This window comes from Symphalangus syndactylus, chromosome 23 (genome assembly GCF_028878055.3).
Source record: "Symphalangus syndactylus isolate Jambi chromosome 23, NHGRI_mSymSyn1-v2.1_pri, whole genome shotgun sequence".
NCBI lineage: Eukaryota > Metazoa > Chordata > Mammalia > Primates > Hylobatidae > Symphalangus > Symphalangus syndactylus.
The window spans coordinates 36,527,079-36,552,233 of NC_072445.2; the positions used below are offsets into that span (position 1 = coordinate 36,527,079).

At 42.4% G+C, this 25,155-nt stretch overlaps 1 protein-coding gene across 13 annotated transcripts in view; it reads left to right on the forward strand.

Moving 5' to 3' along the window:
- The window catches only part of TCP11 (t-complex 11), a 28,883-nt gene extending 8,742 nt beyond the window's left edge, over window positions 1-20,141 (forward strand). For 2 of the 13 annotated variants that reach the window (XM_055263825.2, XM_055263822.2), the window contains 8 exons: window positions 1,926-2,037; window positions 8,959-9,079; window positions 15,869-16,089; window positions 17,165-17,301; window positions 17,565-17,782; window positions 17,871-18,052; window positions 18,824-18,987; window positions 19,711-20,141. In XM_055263825.2, coding sequence (XP_055119800.1) covers window positions 1,926-2,037; window positions 8,959-9,079; window positions 15,869-16,089; window positions 17,165-17,301; window positions 17,565-17,782; window positions 17,871-18,052; window positions 18,824-18,987; window positions 19,711-19,943 — 1,388 coding nt within the window. In that variant the 3' untranslated portion in view covers window positions 19,944-20,141. Of the gene's footprint in view, window positions 1-1,925; window positions 2,038-8,958; window positions 9,080-9,563; window positions 9,585-9,753; window positions 9,855-15,868; window positions 16,090-17,164; window positions 17,302-17,564; window positions 17,783-17,870; window positions 18,053-18,823; window positions 18,988-19,710 lie in introns of those variants that run through there. The other 11 variants (XM_055263826.2, XM_055263823.2, XM_055263831.2 and 8 more) reach the window with 9 other exon arrangements.
- Window positions 20,142-25,155: the final 5,014 nt, after the last annotated feature.

The following is a 25,155-nucleotide window of genomic DNA, read 5'->3' on the forward strand; positions in this document are numbered from 1 at the left end:
GGTACACCAATCAGACGTAGGTTTGGTCTTTTCACATAGTCGTAAATTTCTTGGAGGCTTTGTTCATTTCTTTTTATTCTTTTTTCTCTAAACTTCCCTTCTCGCTTCATTTCATTCATTTCATCTTCCATCAGCGATACCCTTTCTTCCAGTTGATCGCATCTGCTACTGAGGCTTCTGCAATCTTTGCGTAGTTCTCGAAACTTGGCTTTCAGCTCCATCAGCTCCTTTAAGCCCTTCTCTCCATTGGTTATTCTAGTTATCCATTCTTCTAATTTTTTTCCAAGTTTTTAACTTCTTTGCTATTGTTTTGAATTTCCTCCTGTAGCTCAGAGTAGTTTGATCATCTGAAGCCTTCTTCTCTCAACTCGTCAAAGTCATCCTCTATCCAGCTTTGTTCCGTTGCTGGTGAGGAACTGCGTTCCTTTGGAGGAGGAGAGGTGCTCTGCTTTTTAGAGTTTCCAGTTTTTCTGCTCTGTTTTTTCCCCATCTTTGTGGTTTTATCTACTTTTGGTCTTTGATGATGGTGATGTACAGATGGGTTTTTGGTGTGGATGTGCTTTCTGTTTGTTAGTTTTCCCTCTACCAGACAGGACCCTCAGCTGCAGGTCTGTTGGAGTTTACTAGAGGTCCACTCCAGACCCTGTTTGGCTGGGTGTCAGCAGCGGTGGCTGCAGAACAGCGGATTTTCATGAGGCCACAAATTCAGCTGTCTGATAGTTCCTCTGGAAGTTTTGTCTCAGAGGAGTACCCAGCCGAGTGAGGTGTCAGTCTGTCCCTACTGGGGGGATGCCTCCCAGTTAGGCTGCTCAGGGGTGAGGGACCCACTTTAGGAGGCAGTCTGTCCGTTCTCAGATCTCCAGCTGCGTGCTGGGAGAACCACTACTCTCTTCAAAGCTGTCAGTCAGACAGGGACATTTAAGTCTGTGGAGGTTCCTGCTGACTTTTTGTTTGTCTGTGCCCTGCCCCCAGAGGTGGAGCCTACAGAGGCAGGCAGGCCTCCTTGAGCTGTGGTGGGCTCCACCCAGTTCGAGCTTCCTGGCTGCTTTGTTTACCTAAGCAAGCCTGGGCAATGGCGGGCGCCCCTCCCCCAGCCTTGCTGCCACCTTGCAGCTTGATCTCAGACTGCCGTGCCAGCAATCAGCGAGACTCCGTGGGCATAGGACCCTCCGAGCCAGGTGCGGGACACAATCTCCTAGTGTGCCGTTTTCCAGGCCCGTTGGAAAAGTGCAGTATTAGGGTGGGACTGACCCGATATTCCAGGTGCCGTCTGTTACCCCTTTCTTTGACTAGGAAAGGGAACTCCCTGACCCCTTGCGCTTCCCGAGTGAGGCAATGCCTCGCCCTGCTTCGGCTCGCGCACAGTGCGCTTCACCGACTGTCCTGCACCCACTGTTTGGCACTCCCTAGTGAGATGAAACCGGTACCTCAAACAGAAATGCAGAAATCACCCGTCTTCTGTGTTGCTCAGGCTGGGAGCTGTAGACCGGAGCTGTTCCTATTCGGCCATCTTGGCTCCCCGAGAGTTTAGCTTTCATCATGTATAGCATCAGAGGCAGGAAAAGGAGTGTGGAACCTTAATGCTTAGATAACTGTTTATTTTTGCAAATTTCAAATTATTGTTTCTTTGCTGCTATAAATACGATTTTACTTTTTAAGAGAAAAGTTTTTCGTCTGTTTCACTTCCTGCTTTTTTTATAAACTAGCTATTTGTCCTACCTTCCCCCAGTGTTAGACTACTATTCTGAAAGTTTCTAGCACTGTCGTGGGGCATAGAGTGCAGAAAACATAAATCACTAGAATAGTTGGGTGAGTCTGTGTAAGACCAGTTTGATTAATCTAAATTTGAGGCCTACTAGATTGAGTGAATCTCTGAATAAAATAGAAATTCAGACTTTCATGGGCTCATTGTTGTCCACCATCAGTTCTTTCTGTCACAGGTCTGACAGAAACCGTTAATGAAGTTTCCAAGCTGAGCAACAAGATTGGGATGAATTGTGATTACTACATGGAAGAGAAGGTTTTACCTCCAAGCAGGTATAGACTCTTCTTCTTTCTTCATGTTGCTCATCCTGGCTTAGGTACTTAGCACTGATGGCTTCAGATCAGACTTGAAGCATTTTTATTTAATGATACAATCCGTATTTAAACTTGAGAGGTCTCAACAACTTAAACAGAAGAGTACTAAGTTGTAATTATTAGTACCAAAGAAGTTCAAGAAGCAAATGCTACTTAGCCAACACATAAACCAAAGCAACACTTGTTGGAATAAATAGGGTGGATTTCAGATCTCTGACAAACTTGGAGGAAGCAGCCTGTAGTACTTATCTGTTGCTGTTTAACAAATTACCCCAAAATTTAGCAGCTTAAAATAACATTTCATTTTTCTGTTTTGGTTGTTTTTATTTTTTTAAAGGCAGGGTCTCATTCTGTTACCTAGGCAGGTATGCAGTAGTGTGGTCATGGCTCACTGCAGGCTCCACCTCCTGGGTTCAAGTGATCCTCCTACCTCATTTTTCGATTTTTTTTTTTTTTTTTTAGAGATGGCATCTCACTGTGTTGCCCAGGGTTGTCTCGAACTCCTAGGCTCAAGCAGCCCTCCCTCCTCAGCTTCCCAAAGTGCTGGGATTACAGACATGAGCTACTGTGCCCAGCAAAATAATATTCATTATGTCACAGTTTCTGTGGATGAGAGATATGAGCATAGTTTAACTCTATACCTCAGGCTTATAGTCTCTCATGGGTTGTAGTCAGTCTGCTGACTCTTGGCCAGAGGCTCCCTCAATTTGCCACATGGATTTTACTATAGGGCAGCTCTAAACATGGCAGCTGGCTTTCCTCCAAGGGAGAGAACAACAGTGTGTGTGAGAGATGGTGCCCATGACAGAAGCCAGTCTTTTTGTTACCTAATCTCAGAAGTGACATCCCATTGTTTCTGCTACATTCTTTTTTTTTTTTTTTTTTTTTTTTTTTTTTGATACGGAGTTTTGCTCTTGCCCAGGCTGGAGTGCAATGGTGTGATCTTGGCTCACTGCAACCTCTGCCTCCCGGGTTCGAGCAATTATCCTGCCTCAGCCTACCAAGTAGCTGGGATTACAGGCATGCACCACCACGTCTAGCTAGTTTTGTATTTTTAGTAGAGATGGGGTTTCTCCATGTTGGTCAGTCTGGTCTCGAACACCCAACCTCAGGTGATCCGCCTCAGCCTCCCCGAGTGCTGGGATTACAGGCGTGAGCCACCACTCCTGGCCTGCTTCTGCTACATTCTGTTTGCTATAAGTGAGTTATTAGATCCTGCCCACCCTCAAGGGGAGAGGTTTCCACAAAGATGTGAATACAGTTGGCCCTTATGTCTGTGGGCTCTGCATCCTGTGGATTCAACCAACTGCGTATAGAAAATATTAGAAAAATAAAATAACACAATAATAAAAAAATACAAAATAATACAAAATTAAAAACCAATATGGTATAACAACTACTTACATAGCATTTACATTGAATTAGATATTTAAGTAATCTAGAGATGATTTAAAGTTTATGGGGCCAGGCGCAGTGGCTCATGCCTGTAATCCTAGCACTTTGGGAGGCAAAGGCGGGTGGATCATGAGGTCAAGAGATCGAGACCATCCTGGCCAACATGGTGAAACCTGTCTTTACTAAGAATACAAAAATTAGCCGGGCATGGTGGTGTGAGCCTGTAGTCCCAGCTACTTAGGAGGCTGAGGCAGGAGAATCGCTTGAACCCAGGAGGCAGAGATTGCAGTGAGCCAAGATCACGCCACTGCACTCCAGCCTGGTGACAGAGCGAGACTCCATCTCAAAACAAAACAAAACCAAAAAAAAGCTTATGGGTGGATGTGCATAGGTTATATGTGATACTGTGCCATTTTGTATCAGGGACTTGAGCATCCGTGAATTTCCGAGGGGGATCCTGGAACCAATCCCTCTTGGATACCAAGGGATGACTATATCAGGAAGCAGAGATCTTTGGGGTCGTCTTGTCAGCTGCCTATAATATAGCTCCTATCAGCTACCCTTTTAAGTGGCTTCACACTAAACAGGCACAGATAAAGATTTTCTGTTAGTGGTGTTTTGACTCTTGGGATTTTTTCCCCCCCGGCTTCATAACTCAGCTTATTTATCAAAATCTGAACTCTGTTGATAAAGAATGCTTCCACACCCACACCAGGCTTTATTTTTATTATTCTTAGTTATGTTGACATTGTGGTAAAGAAGAACCATTCAGTACGTGTGAATTGAATTGGCTGTGCTGGTTTATTGACAATTAAGTGGGTAAATTTCAGTGTCAGATTTTTTTTTTTTTTCTGAGATGGAATCTCTCTCTGTCGCCAAGCTGGAGTGTGCAGTGGCGCAATCTTGGCTCACTGCAACCTCAGCCTCCCGGGTTCAAGTGATTCTTTTGCCTCAGCCTCCCGAGTAGCTGGGACTACAGGTGCGTGCCACCATGCCCAGTTAATTTTTGTATTTTTAGCAGAGGTGGGGTTTCACCATGTTGGCCAGGATGGTCTCGATCTCTTGACCTTGTCATCCACCCGCCTTGGCCTCCCAAAGTGCTAGGATTACAGGCATGAGCCACTGCTCCTGGCCCAGATTTTATATTTTAAAACAATTCTTGGTCAGGCACAGTGGCTCATGCCTGTAATCCCAGCACTTTGGAAGGCTGAGGTGGGAGGATCGCTTGAGGTCAAGAGTTCAAGACTAACCTGAGCAACATAGTGAGACCTCATCTCTACAAAAAAAAAAATTTTTTTTTAAATTAGCAAGATGTGATGGTGCATGCCTGTAGTCCTAGCTGTGCAGGAGACTAGGGTGGAAGGATTACTTGAGCCTGGGAGGTCAAGGCTGCAGTAAGCTGTGATAGTGCTACTGCACTCCAGCCCAGGCAACAGAGCAAGACTCTGTCTCTAAAAAAAAATTGTAAATATTGTATCACAGATGAGGCTGAGAAAAGAAAAAACAATTGAAAAATAAAATTGTTCTAATTTTCCACTAAAAGACAAATAATAACAACTTGTGATTCATTTGCGTCCTTAAATGCTTTTGTCAGAGGGCCACTGTGGGGTATCTGTTATTAAAGGGCATTTCTCCATCACATGTTGCTCCTCTGGTCTTCATGCTCCTTTGATTTGTTCTTGACTGATGTTAGCAAGTTTCCATGCTAGGCACAACTCTGGGAACAGGTTTTCACCAAACTCAGGTCTCTCAGCTTCTCTCTAACTGTTTAGATATGTTTGTTGCTCACAGGGAAGGAGAGAAAACTGAAACTGGGAGAATAAGGTCTGTGATAGGGTGGTGGTGAGGGAGTTGGAGGCGCATGGAGGGATAGAGGGGTATGGCAGGTAGAAGAAACAAGAGAGGGAGAAGTGAAGCCGGAGAAATAGTATTCAGAACTGGTTTTCCAAGTATGGTGATATAAAAAAATTATGTTGGGAAAAAGGCTGAAATTGTTTGAGGTTACTCATTATTGGCAGTTGGCTTTACCTTAGGTTCATAGGATGATGTTAATTACAATTGTAGCTTCCTAAGGGAAATTTTGTTCTCAATATTCATTTACCAGGCATTTATTCAGTCCTTATTATGTCACAGGCAAAATGCTGGGTGCTAGGGATAGAGATATAGATAAGGCAGTTTTTGCCGTCAAGAAGCTTTTGTAGGGGAGACAGTTGAATAATAGAAAATGACTGATTAGACTGATAAGTTCATTTGTAGCTGTGCATATATAGAGTTTAATGAGAGTGTTCAGCTACCTATGGAAGATCAGGGAAGATTTGCCTACAGAGGAAGGTTAGGCCTATGAAGACTTGAGTCTTGGATGTTGAATAAGTGCTTTCCAGGTGGTCTCGGTGCGAAAGGTTGCACCAGGTAGTGGTGACAACATGTCAGAGGCAGAGAATGGTGGTAGAACATGGTATGTTCTTTACAAGAAGCTTGCAATGGCTGAGCACAAGGTGTTACAAGGTAGAAGAAAATACATTGGAAAGAGAGGGCAGAGCAGTATGATATAAGGTAACATGAGCCATTTATCTTGGCTGGTGATGGGGGAGCCCCCAAAGGACTTTAAATAAGCCTTACATCATGTTGAATATGGCATCTTAGAAAAAGCATTGTTTTTAGAGTGAATTGGTGGCAGTGTGGAAAACAGATTATAAAGGAACAAGACTAGAGGCAGGGAGACTAGTTAATTGTAAGAGATGATGGTAGGAGGGGGCCGGGCATGGTGGTTCATCCCTGTAATCCCAGCACTTTGTGAGGCCGAGGCAAGTGGATCACTTGCAGCTAGGAGTTGGAGACCAGCCTGGCCAACGTGGCAAAACTCTGTCTGTACTAAACATTTTTAAAAAGTGAGCCAGCTGTAAACCCAGCTGCCCAGGAGGACTTTTCTGGGAAGTCATATTGTTGGAATCATACAGTATGGACCCTGTTCCGATTAGTTGTTTCACTTAGTAATTTCATTTAAGTTTCCTTTATGTTTTTTTGTGGCTTGATGGCTTATTTTTCTTTTCTTTTTCATTGGGTTTTTTTGTTTGTTTGTTTGTTTTTGAGATGGAGTTTTGCTGTGTCACCCAGGCTGGAGTGCAGTGGCACAATCTCGGCTCACTGCAACCTCCGCCTCTCGGTTTCAAGTGATTCTCCTGCCTCAGCCTCCTGAGTAGCTGGGATTATAGGCGTGTGCCACCACGCCCTGCTAATATTTGTATTTTTAGTAGAGATGGGGTTTCGCCATATTGGCCAGGCTGGTCTCGAACTCCTGGCCTCAGGTGATCCGCCCACCTCGGCCTCCCAAAGTGCTGGGATTATAGGCATGAGCCACTGCGCCCGGCCTTCCTTTTGTTTTGAGATGGAGTCTTGCTCTGTCGCCCAGGCTGGAGTGTAGTGGCATAATCTTGGCTCACTGCAACCTCTGCCTCCTGGGTTCAAGCGATTCTCCTGCCTCAGCCTCCTGAGTAGCTGGGATCACAGATGTACACCACTACACCCAGCTAATTTTTGTATTTTTAGTAGATATGGGTTTTCACCATGTTGGCCAGGCTGGTCTTGAACCCCTGACCTCAAGTGATCCACCTGCCTCAGCCTCCCAAATCTTTTTTTATCATTGAATAATATTTCATTTTATGGACAGTTTATCAGTTGAAGGACATTTTTGATGCTTCTAAGTTTTGGCACTTATGAATAAAGCTGCTATAAACGTGTGTGCAGGTTTTCGTGTGAACATAAGCTTTCGACTCATTTCAGTATACACCCAGGAGCGTGATAGCCAGATCATATGTAAGAGTATATTTAGTTTTGTAAGAAACTGCCCAGCTGCCTTCCAAACTGGTTGTACCATTTACATCTGACCAGCAGTGAATGTGAGTTCCTATTTCTCTACCTCCTGGTCAGCCATTAGTGTTGTCAGTTTTCTGATTTTGGCCATTCTAATAGGTGTCATATAGCGGTGTCTTTTTTTTTTTCTTCTTTTTGTTGTTTTAATTTGCAACTCCCAAATGACAAATGATGTTGAGTGTCTTCTCATATACTTATTTGCCATCTGAACATCCTCTTTGGTGAGATGTCTGTTAAGGTCTTTGGCCTATCTTTTAATGGTTGTTCATTTTCTTTTTGTTGCGTTTTAAGAGTTCTTTGTATGTTTTGGATACACATCCTTATCAGATATGTATTTTTCAAAGATTGTTTCATAGTGTGTGTCTTGTTTTTTTGTTCTCTTAACAGCGTCTTTCACAGAGCAGAAGTTTTTAATTTTAATGAAGTCCAACTTAGCAATTTTTTCTTTTGTGGATTATGTTTTTGGCATTGTATCTAAAAGGTCATCACCAAACTCAAGGTTACCTAGATTTCCTCCTATGTTATCTTCTACAAGTTTTACAGTTTTGTATATTACAAGTAGGTCTGTGATCCATTTTGAGTTAACTTTTGTGAAGGGTTTAAGGCTTGTGTTTAGATTCTTTTTTTTTTTTTTTTTTTTTTTTGTATGTAGATACCTAGTTGTTCCAACATTATTTGTTGAAAGACTCTCATTTCTAAATTGAATTGCCTTGGCTGGGTGCAGTGGCTCACGTCTGTAATCTCAGCACTTTGGAAGGCAGAGGCAAGTGGATTTCTTGAGCCCTGGAGTTCAAGACCAGCCTGAGCAACATAGCGGGACCCCCATCTCTACTAAACATAAAAAAAAAAAAATTAGCTGGCACGGTAGCTCATGCCTGTGGTCCCAGCTACTCAGGAGGCAGGGGCAAGAGGTTTGCTTGCACCTGGGAGGTTGAGGCTTCAGTGAGCCTTGATTGTGTCATTGCATTCCAACCTGAGCAATAGAGTGAGACCCTGTCTCAAAAAATAAAATAAAACAAATTTCCTTTGCTCCTTGTATTTTTTTCAAGGTAAAAAAAAAAAGACTTCTTTCTGGCTTCCATTACTATATAGATGGTAGTGCTACTGAAATTGGGTACAAGAGGAGCAGGTTTGGAGGAGGAAGATAATGAATTTAGTTTTAGATATGCTGATTTGGAAATATCTGTGGACCTTTGGTATTTTCAAATAAGCAATATCCTTTCCTAGATTTCAGGAGTATAAGAAAATGAAAGATCATTTAGCTCAATGCTATGTGTATACACAAATGGAAATCAAGTTATATATCTAGGCTAGAGGCACAGTCAGTGCTAAAAGTCAGCCTGACTTCTCTCCATTCAGGGTTCTTTCTACTGCAGAGGGAGGGCTGCTCTGGAACCACAAGGAGCCCTTCTGCGAGGTTTTGCCATTGCCCTTGAAATACAAATCTAACCCTAGTTTGTTCAACTCTGCTGCAGTTCCAACATAATTCCTGGCCTTTCCCTGTTATTATAATGGCCTTTTACCATATCAAATTCAGTTTGGGGTTTAGGAGGTTATGACACTGTAACTGTTTTTGGGTTGATAGAGTAATCTGCTCATTTAACCCTCTTATAGTCTGGAAGGCAAGGTCAAGGAGACAGTGCACAATGCCTTTTGGGACCATCTTAAAGAGCAACTATCAGCAACTCCCCCTGACTTCAGTTGTGCTCTTGAACTTCTGAAAGAAATTAAAGAGGTGAGTGACCTTCCATTTGTAAATGTAAAGTTTCTAGACATCTCCAGTTCATTGGAGTGTCAGTGGCTAGCAAATCTTAACTGAACATGGTCCATGAATCCGTCAGAGACTAAGCAATAGACAAAAATCATACAGTAATTTCAGCAGGGAGGGTTTAATATAAAAATTATTATAACAGAGAATAGGAGAAATGAGGGCTTGGGTAGTAAGAGTAAGGAAAACCAAAGAATCCTTGAATATCAGATAAAAGGGCATCTATCATACCCTTAGGGCTGAGAGAGGCCAACCAAGGACCTCATTTGAGAGGGCATAGCTATGCCATGAGAAGTTACTGGCCTGTGTATGCTGCTGACCACAGTGCACTGCAGGAGCCAAGCACTGGAGAAGCTATTCATGCTGCAGGAGCCAAGTACTGCAGGAGCCTGCCGAGTGAACATACCAGAACCAGGAATAAAAGCTCTTGCCTTTGCAATGTCTTTCTAGTATGTGGCAGACATACCTTAAGGTGACCCACAATGTTCTGCACCCTTGTATAATCTCCCCTTGAGTGGATGAGATTTGCAACTCTAAGCAGTACGGCAAAAGTGATGGGATATAACTCCCATGATTACATTTCATCATATAATACTCTGTCTTAGGAGACTGGAGGGAGAGATTCTCCTGCTGGCCCTGAAGAAGCAAACAGCTGTGTCGTGAACTGCCTTTCGAGAGGGCCACATAGCAAGGAACTGCAGGTGGCTTCTAGGACCTGGGGTTAGCATCCAGACAATAGCCAGTAAGAAGCTGGGGCCTTCAAGTGTACAGTTGTGAGGAACTGAATTCTGCCAACAATCTGAATGAGCTTGGAAACAGAATCTTCCCCAGTCATGTTTCCAAATGAGAATGCAGCCCAGCTAACACTTTGCTTGCAGGCGTGTGAGACCCTGAACAGAGGACCCAGCTAAACTGCGTCTGTACTTCTGACCCGCAGAAACTGAGATAATAAACATGTGTTGTTACAAGCTGCTTAGGATTATGGCAGTATGTTATACAGCACAGAAAACTAAATAACACCTTCTGCTGATAAAGCTTAAAATGTGCCATCTGGCAAAGGAAAGCTATGGAAAGGACTTAGCTCCATTTTCACAGAGCAAAGAACAATGGATTTGGATCTGTGAGGCAATATATTGATAAATGGCACAGTCCACCCCTTTGGCTACTCAGCTTCCACATGCACTCTTCTATACACATTTGAATTCCTGAAAAGAACTCTTACAAGACAGATAGCTATTTATTATTTATCCTCCTCCGCAAATGAGGAGACATGGCCCAAATAGTTATTGTATCCATCACTGGCCGCTCCTCAAATTCAGCCAGTTTCACTGAATATTCTGTTACCCAAAGGCTGAATCATAAAATTAGCTTCTAACAACTTGTATATAAAATAACAATGAAAAGAAAGAGGAAGGACAAAATGTTGGCATATATAAATAAACATACATATAATAAGCAAAGATAAAATTTGTAGTCCTTGTTTCCATAACTGGTCACAAGGCTATAGTTGTTATCTATGGCTTCCTTCTTCCACCATTCATTCATTCCATATTTCTCTTGTCCTTGGCCAGAACTTCAGCTGGTTGGGGTTCTTTATCTGGTGCAGTGACCCAAACCTTCATTGCCAAAGAGTCTGAGACATTTTGCTTTATTTGTTTGCTGTGGTTTTCCATTAACCTTTAATATCGAGCTTGGAAGTACTAAGAGGCAACGCAGAGAATCTCCTGAGTTTCAGGCATAGTCTTTCTTACCCTCATTGTGTGGCCACAATCCAATTTCTCATTGGTACTCAGGAGCAAGTACTGCATCCAGTACAGTAACTCCTTTTTTTACCCTTTTGGTTCAGTGGTGTAAGGAGCCCCCAATGGCCAGGTGACAGTTTCATCTTCTATTTCATTGGAACCAATGCAAGTATTTCACACTAATCAGCAGACCTCAAAGTTGGCAGGGTGGGAAACAAAAATCCTGCAAGTGGGTTATCAAGTGTACTAGTAAGAGGAAGCAGTCCTATTTCTACTGCTTGATTCCTGGACCCATGTATTCTGGCATTAGGGGACAGCACCATAGAATGGTCTTTGAAGCCAGGCACAGTGGCTCACACCTGTAATCTCAACACTCTGGGAGGCTGAGGTGGGCAGAATGCTTGAGTCTAAGAATTTGAGGCCAGCTTGGGCAATGTGGTGAAACCCATCTCTACAAAAAATAGAAAAATTAACCGGGTGTGGTGGTACATGCCTGTAGTCCCAGCTACTCAGGAGACTGACATGGAAGGATTGCTTGAGCCTGGGAGGCAGAGGTTGCAGTGAGCCATGATTGTGTCACTGTGCCCCAGCCTGGGCAACAGAGCAAAACTCTGTCTCAAAAAAAAAAAAAAAAAAAAAGAATAGTCTTTGATTCAAAGCATATATTGCATCCTATAAGACCAATTCCCTTCCTTTCAGGTATGGTTGCTCACCTAATGCTGTAATTGAGTCTAAAAGAAGCCATTCTGCTTTTTAGTTAGGGCCAGCTGATTCTCAGTGAAAGCTTTTTGGTCAGACCAGTTAATTTAGTAGGTATGAATTCACTGCATTTCCTTTGCTGTGAAATGAGTTCCTTGAGCAGATGCAATGCAGTGGAGTAGGCAAAGACCCAGGACAGCTGATAAAGCATTCTGTGATTATGTGGATGCTGGTACTGACAGAAGCATGGCAAACAGGGAAGACAACTCCATATCCAGAATATGTGTCTATCCCAGTAAGTATGAATCTCTCCCTCTCTAAACTGTTAGAGGTCCAGTGAAATCATGGGGAATGGGCCATATTGGGGGGTTTAAAATTTTTTATTTAATTTTTTTAGGATTTATTTTTGTTATGGCAAAATATTCATAACAAAATTTACTATTTTTTAGTGTTATAATTCACTGGCATTAAGTATATTTACAATATAACCATCACCACTATCCATTTCCAGAACCTTTGAATCTTCCCTAACAGAAATTTTGTACTCATTAAAGAATAGTTTCTCTTTCCCCTCTCCCGCTAGTACCTGTACCTTCTGTCTCTATGAATTTGACTACTCTAGTTACTTATAAGTGGAATACAATATTTATCCTTTTAGTTTTGGACTTGTTTAACTTAGTGTAATGTTTTAAAGGTTCATCCATATTGTAGCATATATCAGAATGTAATTCCTTTTTATGGCTGAATAATATTCTTATTATATGGATAGAATACGTTTGTTTATCCATACATCTGTTGATGGACATTTAGGTTCTTTATGCCTTTTGGCTATTGTAAATAATGCTGCTGTAAACATTGTGTACAAGTATATATTTGAGTCCCTGCTTTTAATTTTTCTGGGTATATACCTAAAGGTGGAATTGCTGGATCCTATGGTAATTCTATGTTTAACTTTTTGAGGAACTGCTAAACTGTTTTCTGTTGTAGCCACACCATTTTATATTCCTACCAGCAATGTACCAGGGTTCCAATTTCTCCACATCCTTGCCAGCATTTGCTATTTTCCATTTTTGATAATGGCCATTCTAATGGGTGTGAAGTGGTATCTCATTGACTTTCATTTCTCTTAATGGCTAGTGATATTGAGCATCTATTCATGTGTTTGTTGGCTACTTGTACATCTTCTTCAAAGAAATGTTTACTCAGGTACTTTGTCCATTTTTAAATTGGATTGTCTTTTATTGAATTTGATGCTTTTGGTGTCAAATCCTGCCAAATCCTAGATCATGAATATTTACACCTATGTTTTCTCCTAAGAGTTTTGTAGTTTTAGCTCTTATGTTTAGGTCCTTTTTTTTTTTCTTTTTGAGAGACAGGCTTCCTCTGTCACCCAGGCTGGAGTGCAATGGTGCGATCTTGGCTCACTGCAATCTCTGCCTCCCTGGTTCAAGCTATTCTCCCACCTCAGCCTCCCGAGTAGCAGCTGGATTACAAGTGTGCACTATCATGCCCGGCTAATTTTTAGTATTTTTAGTAGAGATGGGGTTTCACCATTTTGCCCAGGCTGGTCTCAAACTCCTGATCTCAGGTGATCTGCCTGCCTCGACCTCCCAAAGTGCTGGGATTACAGACATGAGTCACTACCATTTTGAATTAATATATATATATATTTTTATTATACTTTAAGTTTTAGGGTACATGTGCACAACTGAATTAGTATTTTTCTATGGGGGTAAGGTAAAGGTCCAACTTTGTTCTTTTGCATGTGGATATCCTGTTTTCCCAGCACCATTTGTTGAAAAGACTGTCCTTTCCCCATTGGTTCTTGGCATTGTTGTTGAAAATCATTTGACCATATATCCAGGTTTTATTTATCAGCTCTCTATTCTTTTGGTCTGTGTCTCTGTTCTTATTACCAGTATATGCTTGGTCTCTTATAAGCCATTTTCATTTGATAATAGATTGCTGCTGCGCATGTCCAGTCTTGTAGCTACGTAAGTTAGACAATACCTAGTTCCTGATGGGAAGCTTAGGCCACATGGTTACCCAGTGTTCTATAGTAAGGTGTTTACTTTCTACCAAGGCCCAAGAAGTTGTTTCTCAAAAGGTGAATAATTATCAGTAAAGAAGGAATAGATTTGCTCCCAATTCCTAAAGGTCCATGTGTGGTTCTCTTATTGGTGCTTGCAAGACATTCTATACAGCACCCTTATTGGCTATGGACACTTAAAGTGTCATTGGATCTGCAGGATCATAAAGCCCAAATGGTAGAGTGGCTTGTACTACAGTCTAAACTTGCTGCAGAGCCTACTCTTGCTCTAGTTAGTTAGCACTCCCTCATCCCCCACAACATATGGGTAACCTTGAGTGATTCTAAATAAATCAAAATCACTCAAATGAATGTCAAAGTAGCAAACACAAATGTGGTGCATGTTGCCTCAAAAATCCAAAAAGGGGCTGGCTGTGGTGGCTCAGGCCTATAATTCTAGCACTTTGAGAGGCCAAGGAGGGTAAGTTGCTTGAGCCCGGGACAACAGGATCAGCAGGGACAACACAGCGAGACCTCCATCTCTAGAAAAAAAAAAATCTTTTTAATTAGCTGGGCATGGTAGTCATACCTGTAGTCCCAGCTACTTAGGAGGTTGAGGTGGGAGGATCACTTGAGCCCAGGAAGTTGAGGCTGCAGTGAGCTGTGATCATGCTACTACACTCCAGCCTGGGCAACAGAGTGAGACTCTGTCTCAAAAGAATCCAAAATAAGGACCAGGTGTAATGGCTTATGACTATAATCCTAGCACTTTGGGAGGCCAAGGCAGGAGGATAGCTTGAGATCAGGAATTTGAGGCCAGCCTGGCAACACAGCGAGACCCCATCTCTCCAAAAAAAGAAAGAAAGAGGGAGAGAGAGAGAGAGAGAAAGGGAAAGGGAAGAAAGGAAAGAAAGAAAGGAAGGAAAGAAAGAAAGAAAGAAAGGAAAAAAGAAAGAAAACTAAGCTGGATATGGTGACATGTGCCTGTAGTCCTAGCTACTCAGGAGGCTGAGGTGGGAGGATGGGAGGATCACTTGGGCTCAGGAGTTGGAGGCCATGATCATGCCACTGCACTTCAGCCTGAGCAACAGAGTGAGACTCTGTCTCAAAAGAAAAAAAAAAATTCTAAAAGGCCTACTAAGTGTTATGCCTTTTTTTTTTAATGGTGGGTGGTTCAGGTACAGCAATTTGTCCTTCACCTTGGAAGGTATCACTTGAAAAGCTCCTGACCACTGAAACTCTAGAAACTTTACTGAGGTGACAGGCCCCTGAATTTTTGTGGAGATCATCTGCTATCCTCAAGTTTTCATGTGTTTAAGGCATCTGAAGTACTTGAAACTTGCTGGTCATCAAACCTCACTCATGGTACCAACTTTTTACCAGTCAGAGTCCAATCAAGAGGCAGAAACCATGCAGTAATTTGAACAAAGAGAAGCTTCCACAATGCAGGAGCTTGCTGAGAGGAGCATACCAGAGCCAAGAAGGAAGGCCCTTTTCTCCTGCAGTTTCTTTTTACCACCCTTGTTTGACAAAATCTAACATTGTGCCGGCTAGCAAAGGAAAAATAATTCAAGGGCCCTGCTCCGTTTTTGCAGAGTAGGCACTGAAGGGTAGATTTGGAACTGAGAGGCTCCAAATTGGTAACTGGCAGAGCTTGGCAATTAAAATAGATAGTATGGAGCAACTCTGATTTTATTTGTTTAACATGAAGGTAAACAGTTGAGATCTTTCTATGACAACACCATATTCTATTCAATTAAATATTCATTGAATCCTATACCCTAGGCCCCCACCATGTCCTGTGTGTTACAGAGGCATGGGGATGAATAAGAGTCCCTGTTTACCATGAACTTGTTTTGGGGGTTAATAGGCTACTTCAGTGACTTGCAACAGCTCTTATGCCTATTTCATCCTTGCCCTTTGAAGTAAAATAATCTAAAAAATGCCTCCCTTTTAAAGTTAAGAGACCTCATCACCATGTGATGGTGGGTATTTTATACTTGTTGTACCCTGTATGTCTTTTTACCACACTCCTTGATTTTATTCATCTCTATATCTCATTCTGCCTAGAAAATGATATACTATTCCTGTAATTGATCCCCTTGAGCCTTGAATTATCACTGGCCTCTAAACAAAGATAAATAATATTCCATGGGAAATTTAGGGACCCAACTTCTTGATCCTTAAAAAACATAGGCTGGTATATCTTTAGCTAAAGGGGTTGCCCATTGGATAAAGTTTGGGGCTTTAAACAGATCAACTCCTTTGACTTACTTTCCTGGGCAGATCTTGCTATCACTGCTGTTACCACGCCAGAACCGCCTGAGAATTGAGATTGAAGAAGCTCTGGACATGGACTTGCTCAGGCAGGAGGCAGAACTTGGGGCCCTGAAAGTCCTCTATCTCTCTAAGTATGTTCTCAACATGATGGCTTTGCTGTGTGCACCAGTTCGAGATGAAGCGGTGCAGAAACTAGAAAACATTACGGATCCTGTTTGGCTACTGAGGTATGAAACTTGGTTCTGCCCCCAAAAACCTGCTTTAGCCCCTGAGCCAGGATAGGCTGGGCCAGACCTAGATTATAGCCATTGTCTTGACCAGCTCTTCCCTGCTAAAGACCTGACTAACACCCTTTTTCTCCTCTGGTCAATTCACTCTTCTTTTCCAAAGATGGCCCCACAGGGCCTTTTGGTTATCCTTAGCTTGATTGGGCCCCCCCTCTATAATACCATAAGACACTACAGTACGTACTTCTTTCTTTTAAGGAGTTAAAACATCCCTTTCCCAGGTTTTCTTTTTTTTTTTTTTCTTTTTTTTTTGAGACGGAGTTTCACTCTTGTTGCCCAGGTATAGTGGTGAGATCTCAGCTCCCTGCAACCTCTCCCTCCTGGGTTCAAGCGATTCTCCTGCCTCAGCCCCCCGAGTAGCTGGGATTACAGGTGCACACCACCACACCTGGCTAATTTTTGTATTTTTAGTAGAGACGAAGTTTTGCCATGTTGGCCAGGCTGGTCTCAAACTCCTGACCTCAGGTGATTCACCCACCTCGGCCTCCCAAAGTGCTGGGATTACAGGCATAAGCCACCATGCCTGGCCCTTGGGCCCTTTCCCAGGTTTTCTCTTCCAGTTCACACACTGTGAGGAGACAGTGATGGGTGGTCATCCATATTTCACAGCTTTAGGAACCAAGACCCAGAAAGTTTAAAAAAAACAAACAAAAAAAAACAGTTGGCCCAATGGGTCAGAAATAGCATCACCTATAATCCTACTTCCTGAAGAGAATTGTTAGCATGCTGGTGTATTTCTTTCCACTGACTACCCTTTTTAAGAGGCAACAGAATGACCGTAGTGAAGGAGATCTAGGCTGAAGGCTTCAAGGTCCAGAGACTTAGCTGTTCCCAATTCTGCCACTGACTCACCCTGGGTATTGGGTTCTGGGCCACATGTCATCTTCTGAAAATATAGGAGGTAAGACTAAGTTAGTCTTCAGGCCCCTCCTAACTCTAAAATATAGTGATTTAATGACTCCTTGGGTAGGTTTCTAGCTTACTAGTATAAATATTCTCTTTCCCCCTGTGTCAGAGGGATCTTCCAGGTTCTGGGCCTAATGAAAATGGACATGGTGAACTACACTATCCAGAGCCTTCAATCTCACCTGCAGGAACATTCCATTCAATATGAACGGGCTAAATTCCAGGAACTCCTCAATAAGCAGCCTAGTATGTATATAATGTGAGGGCAGGAGTGGGAAAGGTATTACCTTGGGTCTGACTTTTATAATGTTAGAGAGTACTCTATCTCTTTTTAGGAATAGAAAGTTGCTTATTAGGTGAGGGGAGGGAGAAGGAACATTTATCTAAGACAGAAAGACCCTCAAAGCATTTATTTATTGACCAGGAGTATATCTTGAAAAGAACCTTGGTCTTGAAGCCTCAGAGATGAAGATGCTAAAGATGCTTACACACTCCATTACCTGTCATAGGTCTTCTTAATCACACCACCAAATGGCTGACCCAAGCAGCAGCAGACCTCACCATGTCACCTCCGACTTGCCCAGACACTTCTGACTCCTCCAGCATGGCTGGCCCCTCTCCCAGTGAGGCAGCCAACAACCCAGAGCCCCTCAGCCCCACAATGGTGCTGTGTCAGGGCTTCCTGAACCTCCTTCTCTGGGACCCTGAAAATGAAGAGTTCCCTGAGGTAGGAATGTCTGGGGGCATTGCCTTGTTTTGTATTCAGGGCTTCCATCGGGACTTCCCCTGACAGCCTGTTCTTCCCTGGTTCCCAGACCCTGCTGATGGACAGAACCCGGCTGCAGGAGCTGAAGTCCCAGTTGCACCAGTTAGCCATCATGGCCTCAGTCTTGCTGGTGGCCAGTAGTTTCTCTGGCAGTGTTTTGTTTGGCTCACCCCAATTTGTAGATAAACTGAAACGCATAACCAAATCCCTGTTGGAAGACTTTCACTCCAGGTGAGCTGCATAGTTATTTTTTAGAGTAGAAGGTGATCTGTGGTATTTAGAACATAGGCAGGTAATGAACGATTGCTTACTGTCTACCACAAACCACAGAAAGGCCCTTTGGAACTATCTACAAAGATTGTTGGTTTCTTTCCATAAGTGGTCATGAGGCTTGTAACAAAAAAAAACCTTTCTTCCAAAAAGGGTAGTGTGGAAGATAGTTTGCTGCAAAAGGGTCATTATCTAGTTGAGTGGTGACTGTGGGCTGGTATCATCACATATATCCAGGACTTGGTCAGTCGGTCAGCAATATTGATTGAACATCCCACTGTGTGCAGGCCATCACACCAAAGGAAAAAGAGGAATCAGAAGGCCAGGTTGTAGTTATAATTGATGAGGTGGGACAGATGATTCTGGAAAATGCCTAAGGAAGTCTTAAACATGTATATGTAAAAATAAAGTCCATGGGACTAAAGAATGCTGAGTGGATCCAAGAGCACAACTAAACACTTTTCCAGAGTTGATTTTATCATTTACCTTGTTTGCTAAGAAGTAGAACACGGTGCCACTTATAGAGAATAGCTGGTGTCTTGAGGGTTACAGTGAGGACATTGTACCTACCCACTGGGCCCTATAGCCTGCCAGGGGCTGGGGTTTAGGGGTGGAGAGGATGGCCAACATTCTCCCTCAAGTGGGCCTGGCATCTGGTATACAGCATTCTGGGTCCTGGGCCTATGCCAGGGTTACCTGGTGGGTACCAGCTTACTTTCTTTCATGGTCTAGGCCTGAGGAAGCTATACTGGCTGTGAGTGAACACGTATCTCAGGAAATCCACCAAAGCCTCAAGAATATGGGCCTTGTTGCTCTAAGTAGTGACAATACAGCATCTCTGATGGGACAGCTCCAGAACATTGCCAAGAAGGAGAACTGTGTCCGCAGTGTTATTGGTGAGTATCCTGTGGGGTAGTGAGAATGGTGAGGGAAGAGATAGATCCCAACCGTGGAACCCCAACCTTTAACAACATGAAGCATGGTAATTAGGTACGTCATTGTTTAGCCTTGAGTTTTTTCAAAATGCTGGGTTGAAATCATATCCATCTCAGTTAAAGACTAACTGTGGTTCTCAGGATGATTTGCACCCAGAAATTCATGACTTCTGGATGTGGGATATGTCCAACCAACCTGATTAAGTCACTTGGGCCTACAGGTCATTCTCTGATGGCACCCAAGAAATCTGACATTCCCCCATCTCCCAACAAGAAACTAATGCTGAATTTAGCTGGAAGACATGTTCCTATAGTGGGGAATCCCCTACCCTCATGCTGGAGTGGAGGCCATGAACTTGGCCAGCTTGCTCCTAACCTTAGCCATCTGAAGGATCAGTCTAAGTTCCTCCTGTTATGTCAAACACTCACTAGGAGGTAACTGATGGCTACTTAAACTATCTTTGAATAGTCTGAAAATTACTAACACACTAATTTTTTATATTTGTCCTTGAGAGCAAGATAGCAGCCCCCTTTCCAAACTAAACAAATTTCCTTATCTATAGGTAAATGGGCAGGTTGGTACATATCCATTAACTTAGAATGTGGGTGAGTAGAGTGCAGGGGGAATTTTCTCCCTGAAATCTGTTTGCCCTTTCCCTTATCCCTATCTTTTCCTGCTCACAGATCAGCGGATCCATTTGTTTTTCAAATGCTGTTTGGTTCTTGGTGTGCAGCGGTCTGTGTTAGACCTTCCTGGAAGCCTTACTCTCATTGAAGCAGAACTGGCAGAACTGGGCCAAAAGTTTGTCAGCTTGACACATCACAATCAGCAGGTGTTTGGTCCCTACTACACTGAGATCCTAAAAACCCTCATTTCCCCAGCCCAGGCACTGGAAACAAAAGTGGAGTCTGTTTGATAGCATTGGCTCAGAGCCCTGGTACCTTGGACCCAAGAGGAGGCCCATCATCTTCCTGGAGTAACATCACCAGTGACCAGCAGACAGTGAGCTTCTATCCCAGGCCCTGCAGCCAGTACACCAAGGCTGTAGGGATCAAGCATGTAAACACCAACTGGCCCAAACCCATTCACTAATAAACTTCTTAAGTGCAAGAAATCCTCCATTTTTCCTGTGCTGCCGCTGAGGCCAAGCCCTATGACTTCAGCCCTCAACTAGCTGAGAAGCCAGCAAGCCCGCAGTTTTCCCCTCTCTGGCTATGTGTACCTTTCAACATATAGAGCTGAGCAGCCAAGACACCCAGGTGCTAGCATTATTTTCTTTAAGGGTAAAGCATTACTCCCGGGGAGTTCTTAGAACTCTGGAATTATCCAAATTGTGAATATAAGGGTTTCTTTGGAAGCCTTTGTTTTGTCCAGTTCACCTCAGGAGAGGACATGGTTTAGGGAAGTTAGCTCATTTCTAGGACCAAATTTCCCTAAAGGTTTCAAAGAATGCAACAAGAGTCAAGGGATATTAAGAGCCTCAGTTTCCTCTTCTGTTGCATGGTCTGAAGCAGTGTGCAAACCCGGGGCTGGATGAAATGGATATTGGCTGCAAGCAAGCCTTCTGTTGAGGACAAGTTCAGAGTTCATGGGACCTGTCAAGTTATCCAGAGTTCAGACTTGGACAGTTAGGTCTGTGACTCACTTGTATCAAGTTTATTCCGGTCTTGTTCTCTAGCCCAGTAAGTCTCCTTTCCCTCATCTCTAAGCTTAGAACACCCAGTTCTTCCAGACAGAGGTGATGTGGGCATTCAGAGGTGGAGCAGCCTCCATCCTTCTGGCTTCTCCATTCTGGGCAGTTGTCGTAAGCTCTTGTTGGCATCACAAATGAGAGGTGTTCTAGGAAGGATTTGGGCTTGTCTCCTGAGATTGTAGAGACCAACTCATTTTCAGGCTGACTGCAGCAGACTAGCTCCAACCTAGTATGGCTGAAATGAAGAAAATGTTCAATTCAGATTTAGAAAGTGGAAATTCAGTTGTGTGTTCTCAAGACAAGGTGAAGAAAAACAATGTTCTCATCATTTCAGGTGATGGAAGTTGCTGAGTGTTATACACCTAATCTAGGAAGAACAACAGAAGGGGGATTTGAGTTCCATTAGGCCCAGAGTTTCCTTCTAATTGACTTCCTTTTTTAGAGGGTAGATCCTAGGTAGGTGACAGAGCTAGATCAACACAATGTGACTTTTACTATGACTAGAAAAGCTGGAGGGCCTGGATGATTTGCATTTTTCTAGTCTTACAACTGGACAGCTTCAGGATGTGGAAGCCCAGATAAAGTGGTATGTTTAATAAATGGTGAGGCCTGCCCAGTTGGATTCTCTGATTTGCAACTATTAATTTGAATTTTTGAAAAATCCACGTTTTGGAAACCTCATTATTTTAGAGGCAAAAAGACTCTGAAGGGATTCCTGGGAAGAAGATTGTCCGGTTGGCAGGTGCAGACCCTGGACTGACAATAGAACCTTGCTTTGTACTTCACCATTAAAATAGGGGCTCATCAGTATATTAGAAAATTTGAATTTATTTTCTTATGCTTTCTCATGGAGGAGACAGGGATCTTGTCCCTAAATAAGGAAAGATAGCTCCATTCAATCCTGCCCACTGGTTTGAGGGAATTTAAAAAAATGTATATTTGTATTTTAAATTGTGGAGAAAATACACGTAATATGAAAGCTATTAGTGACATTGAGTATATTCAGAATGTTGTACAACCATCATGACTAACTAGTTCTAGAACATTTTCATCACCACCAAAGGAAATCCCATTCCAGCAACCAGTCACTGCCCATTTCCCCCCCTTCCCTTGCCCCTAGCAGCCACTAATCTTTGTCTCAATGGGCTTTCTGACTCTGAATATTTCCTATAAATGGAATCATATAATATGTAGCTTTTTGTGACTGGCTTCTTTCACTCATTTTTCAACATTCATTTGTGTTCTAGCATGTATTGGTAGTTCATTCTTTTTATGGCTAAGTAATATTCTGTTGCATGAATATACCACATTTTGCTTATCCACTCATCAGTCCATGGGTATCACTTCAGTCCTCAACTAGCTGAGAAGCCAGCAAGCCCTTAGTTTTCCCTTCTCTGGCTATGTGTACCTTTCAACATATAGAGCTGAGCATTTTGGCTTTTGTAAACAATGCCACAGTGAACACTTGGCATTATTTACAAAACTCATATATGTTTTTGTTTGAACACCTGTCTTCTATGTTTCTAAGTGTCTACCCATATATCCAGGAATAGAATTGCTGAGTTCTATGGTAATCCCTGCTTAATTTATTGAGAAACTACCATTTTGGGTTAGTATTTGTATATAGTATAAGGAACAGGTCCAACTTTATTCTTTTGTATGTGGACATCCAGTTTTCCTAGCATTATTTGTTGGAGAGACTGTCCTTTTCCCATTGATGAATGGTCTGGTCTTTGACTGTTGTCAAAAATCGATTGACCATATATGCAAGGGTTTATTTCTGGACTCTATTTTATTCCATTCATCTATATGTTTATCCTTATGCCAGTAACACATTGTTTTGATTACTGTAAGCTTTGTAAGTTTTGAAATTAGGAAGTATAAGTTCTCCAGCTTGGTTGTTTTTCAAGATTATGTGGCTATCCCTTCCATTTCCATATGAATTTTAGGATCCATTTCTGTAAAACAGGAAGTTGGAATTTTTGATAAGGAGATATATATATATATATAAATTTGGGGAGTATTGCTTCTTGTCTTCCCATCCATGAACACAGAATGTCTTTTCCTTTTGTTAGGTCATATATATATATATAAATATATATATATATATATATATTTTTTTTTTTTGAGACGGAGTCTCGCTCTGTTGCTCTGGCTGGAGTGCAGTGGCATGATGGCTCACTGCAACCTCCGTCTCCTGGGTTCAAGCGATTCTCCTGCCTCAGCTTCCCAAGTAGGTGGGATTACAGGCACCTACCACCATGCCCGGCTAATTTTTGAATTTTTAGTAGAGACGGGGTTTCACCAGGTTGGCCAGGCTGATCTCAAACTCCTGACCTCAAGTGATCTGCCTACCCTGGCCTCCCAAAGTGCTGGGATTACAGGTGTGAGCCACCATGCCTGGCCTTGATAGGGATTATATTGAATTTGTAGGTCAATCTGGGGAGTATTGCTATCTTGTCTTCCATCCATGAACACAGAATGTCTTTTCCTTTTGTTAGGTCTTTAATTTCTTTCAGCAACATTTTATAGTTTTCAGTGTACAAGCCTTGCACTTCCTTGGTTAAATTTATTCCTAAGTATTTTATTCATTTGGATGTAATTGTTAATAGAATTGTTCTCTTAATTTCCTTTTCATATTGTGCATTGGCAGTGTATAGAAATAAAACCAATTTGTTTGTTGATCTTGTACCCTGGAACTTCACTGAGTTTATTATATCAAATACTCTTTGTGTGTGAATTCTTTAGTATTTTCTACATATGAGATCATGTCATCTGAGAATAGGAATAGTTGTGCATCTTTGTTTTCCTAATTCTGATCCCTTTTATTTATTTTTCTTGCCTAATTTCTCTGGCTAGAACTTCCAGTACAATGTCTAATAGCAGTGATTAAAGCACTTGTCTTGCATCCTGATCTTAGGGGGAAAGCTTTCAGTCATTCACCATTGAGTATACAGATAGCTGTGGATTTTTCATACCTTTTATCGTGTTGAGGAAGTTGCCTTCTATCTAGTTTCCTCAATTTTTTTTTTAATCATGAAACAGTATTGAGTTTTTTGTTTGTTTGTTTGTTTTGTAGATAGGGTCTCACTCTGTCACCCAGGCTGGAGTGCAGTGGGGCGATCACGGCTTACTGTAGCCTTGACCTTCTGGCCTCAAGTGATCCTCCTGCCACAGCCTTTTGAGTAGCTGGGACTATAGGCGTGTGCCATCATGCCTGGCTAATTTTTGTATTTTTTGTAGAGATGAGGTCTCACTATGTGGCCCACGCTGGTCTCAAACTCCTGGGCCCAAAAGATCCTCTCATCTTGGCCTCCTAAAGTGTTGAGATTACAGTCATGAGCCACACCACACTTTGCCTTGTATTTTGTCAAATGCTTTTTCTGCATCGATTGAGATGATCATATGCTTTTCTTCCTTCAGTATATTAATGATATGTTGTTTGATTTTCTTTTCTTCTTTTTTTTTTTTTGAGATGGGGTCTCACTCTATCGCCCAGGCTGGAGTGTAGTGGCGCGATCTTGGCTCACTGCAAACTCTGCCTCCCGGGTTCATGCCATTCTCCTGCCTCAGCCTCCCGAGTAGCTGGGACTACAGGCACCTGCTACCATGCCTGGCTAATTTCTTTTTGTATTTTTAGTAGAGATGGGGTTTCACTGTGTTAGCCAGGATGGTCTTGATCTCCTGACCTCGTGATCCACCTGCCTCAGCCTCCCAAAGTGCTGGGATTACAGGCGTGAGCCACCGCACCCGGCCTTGATTTTCTTATATTGAATCAAAACTGCATTCGTGGGATAAGTCCCATTTGATCATGGTGTGTAATCCTTTTAATATGCTGTTGGATTCAGTTTGCTAGTGCTTTGTGGAGGATTTTTGCATCTGTATTCATAAGAGATGTTGGTCTGTAGTTTTCCTGTGTTGTCTTTGTCTGGCTTTAGAGTCAAAGTAATGCTGGCCTCTTCTATTTTTGGGGGGAGGAAGAGTTCAAGGATTGGTGTTAATTCTTCAAATGAGTGGTAGAATTCACCAGTGAAGCCATGTAGTACTGGACTTTTCTTTATCGGGAAGTTTTGATTACCAAACTCTTTACTTGTATTTAGGTTCTCTTTTTCTTCCTGAATCAATTTTGGTAATTGATATGCCTAGGATTTTGTCTATTTTACCTAGATTATCTAATTTTTTACATATGGATTGTTCATAGTATACTCTTATAATCCTTTTTGTTTTTGTAAAGTTGCTAGTAATTTCCCCACTCATTTCTGATTTTAATTATGTATATGTTCTCTTTTTTTTTTTTTTTTGAGACGGAGTCTCATTCTGTCACCCAGGCTGAAGTGCAGTGGCATGATCTTGGCTCACTGCAATCTCTGCCTCACCTCCTGGGTTCAAGCAATTCTCGTGCCTCAGCTTCCCGAGTAGCTGGGATTACAGGTGC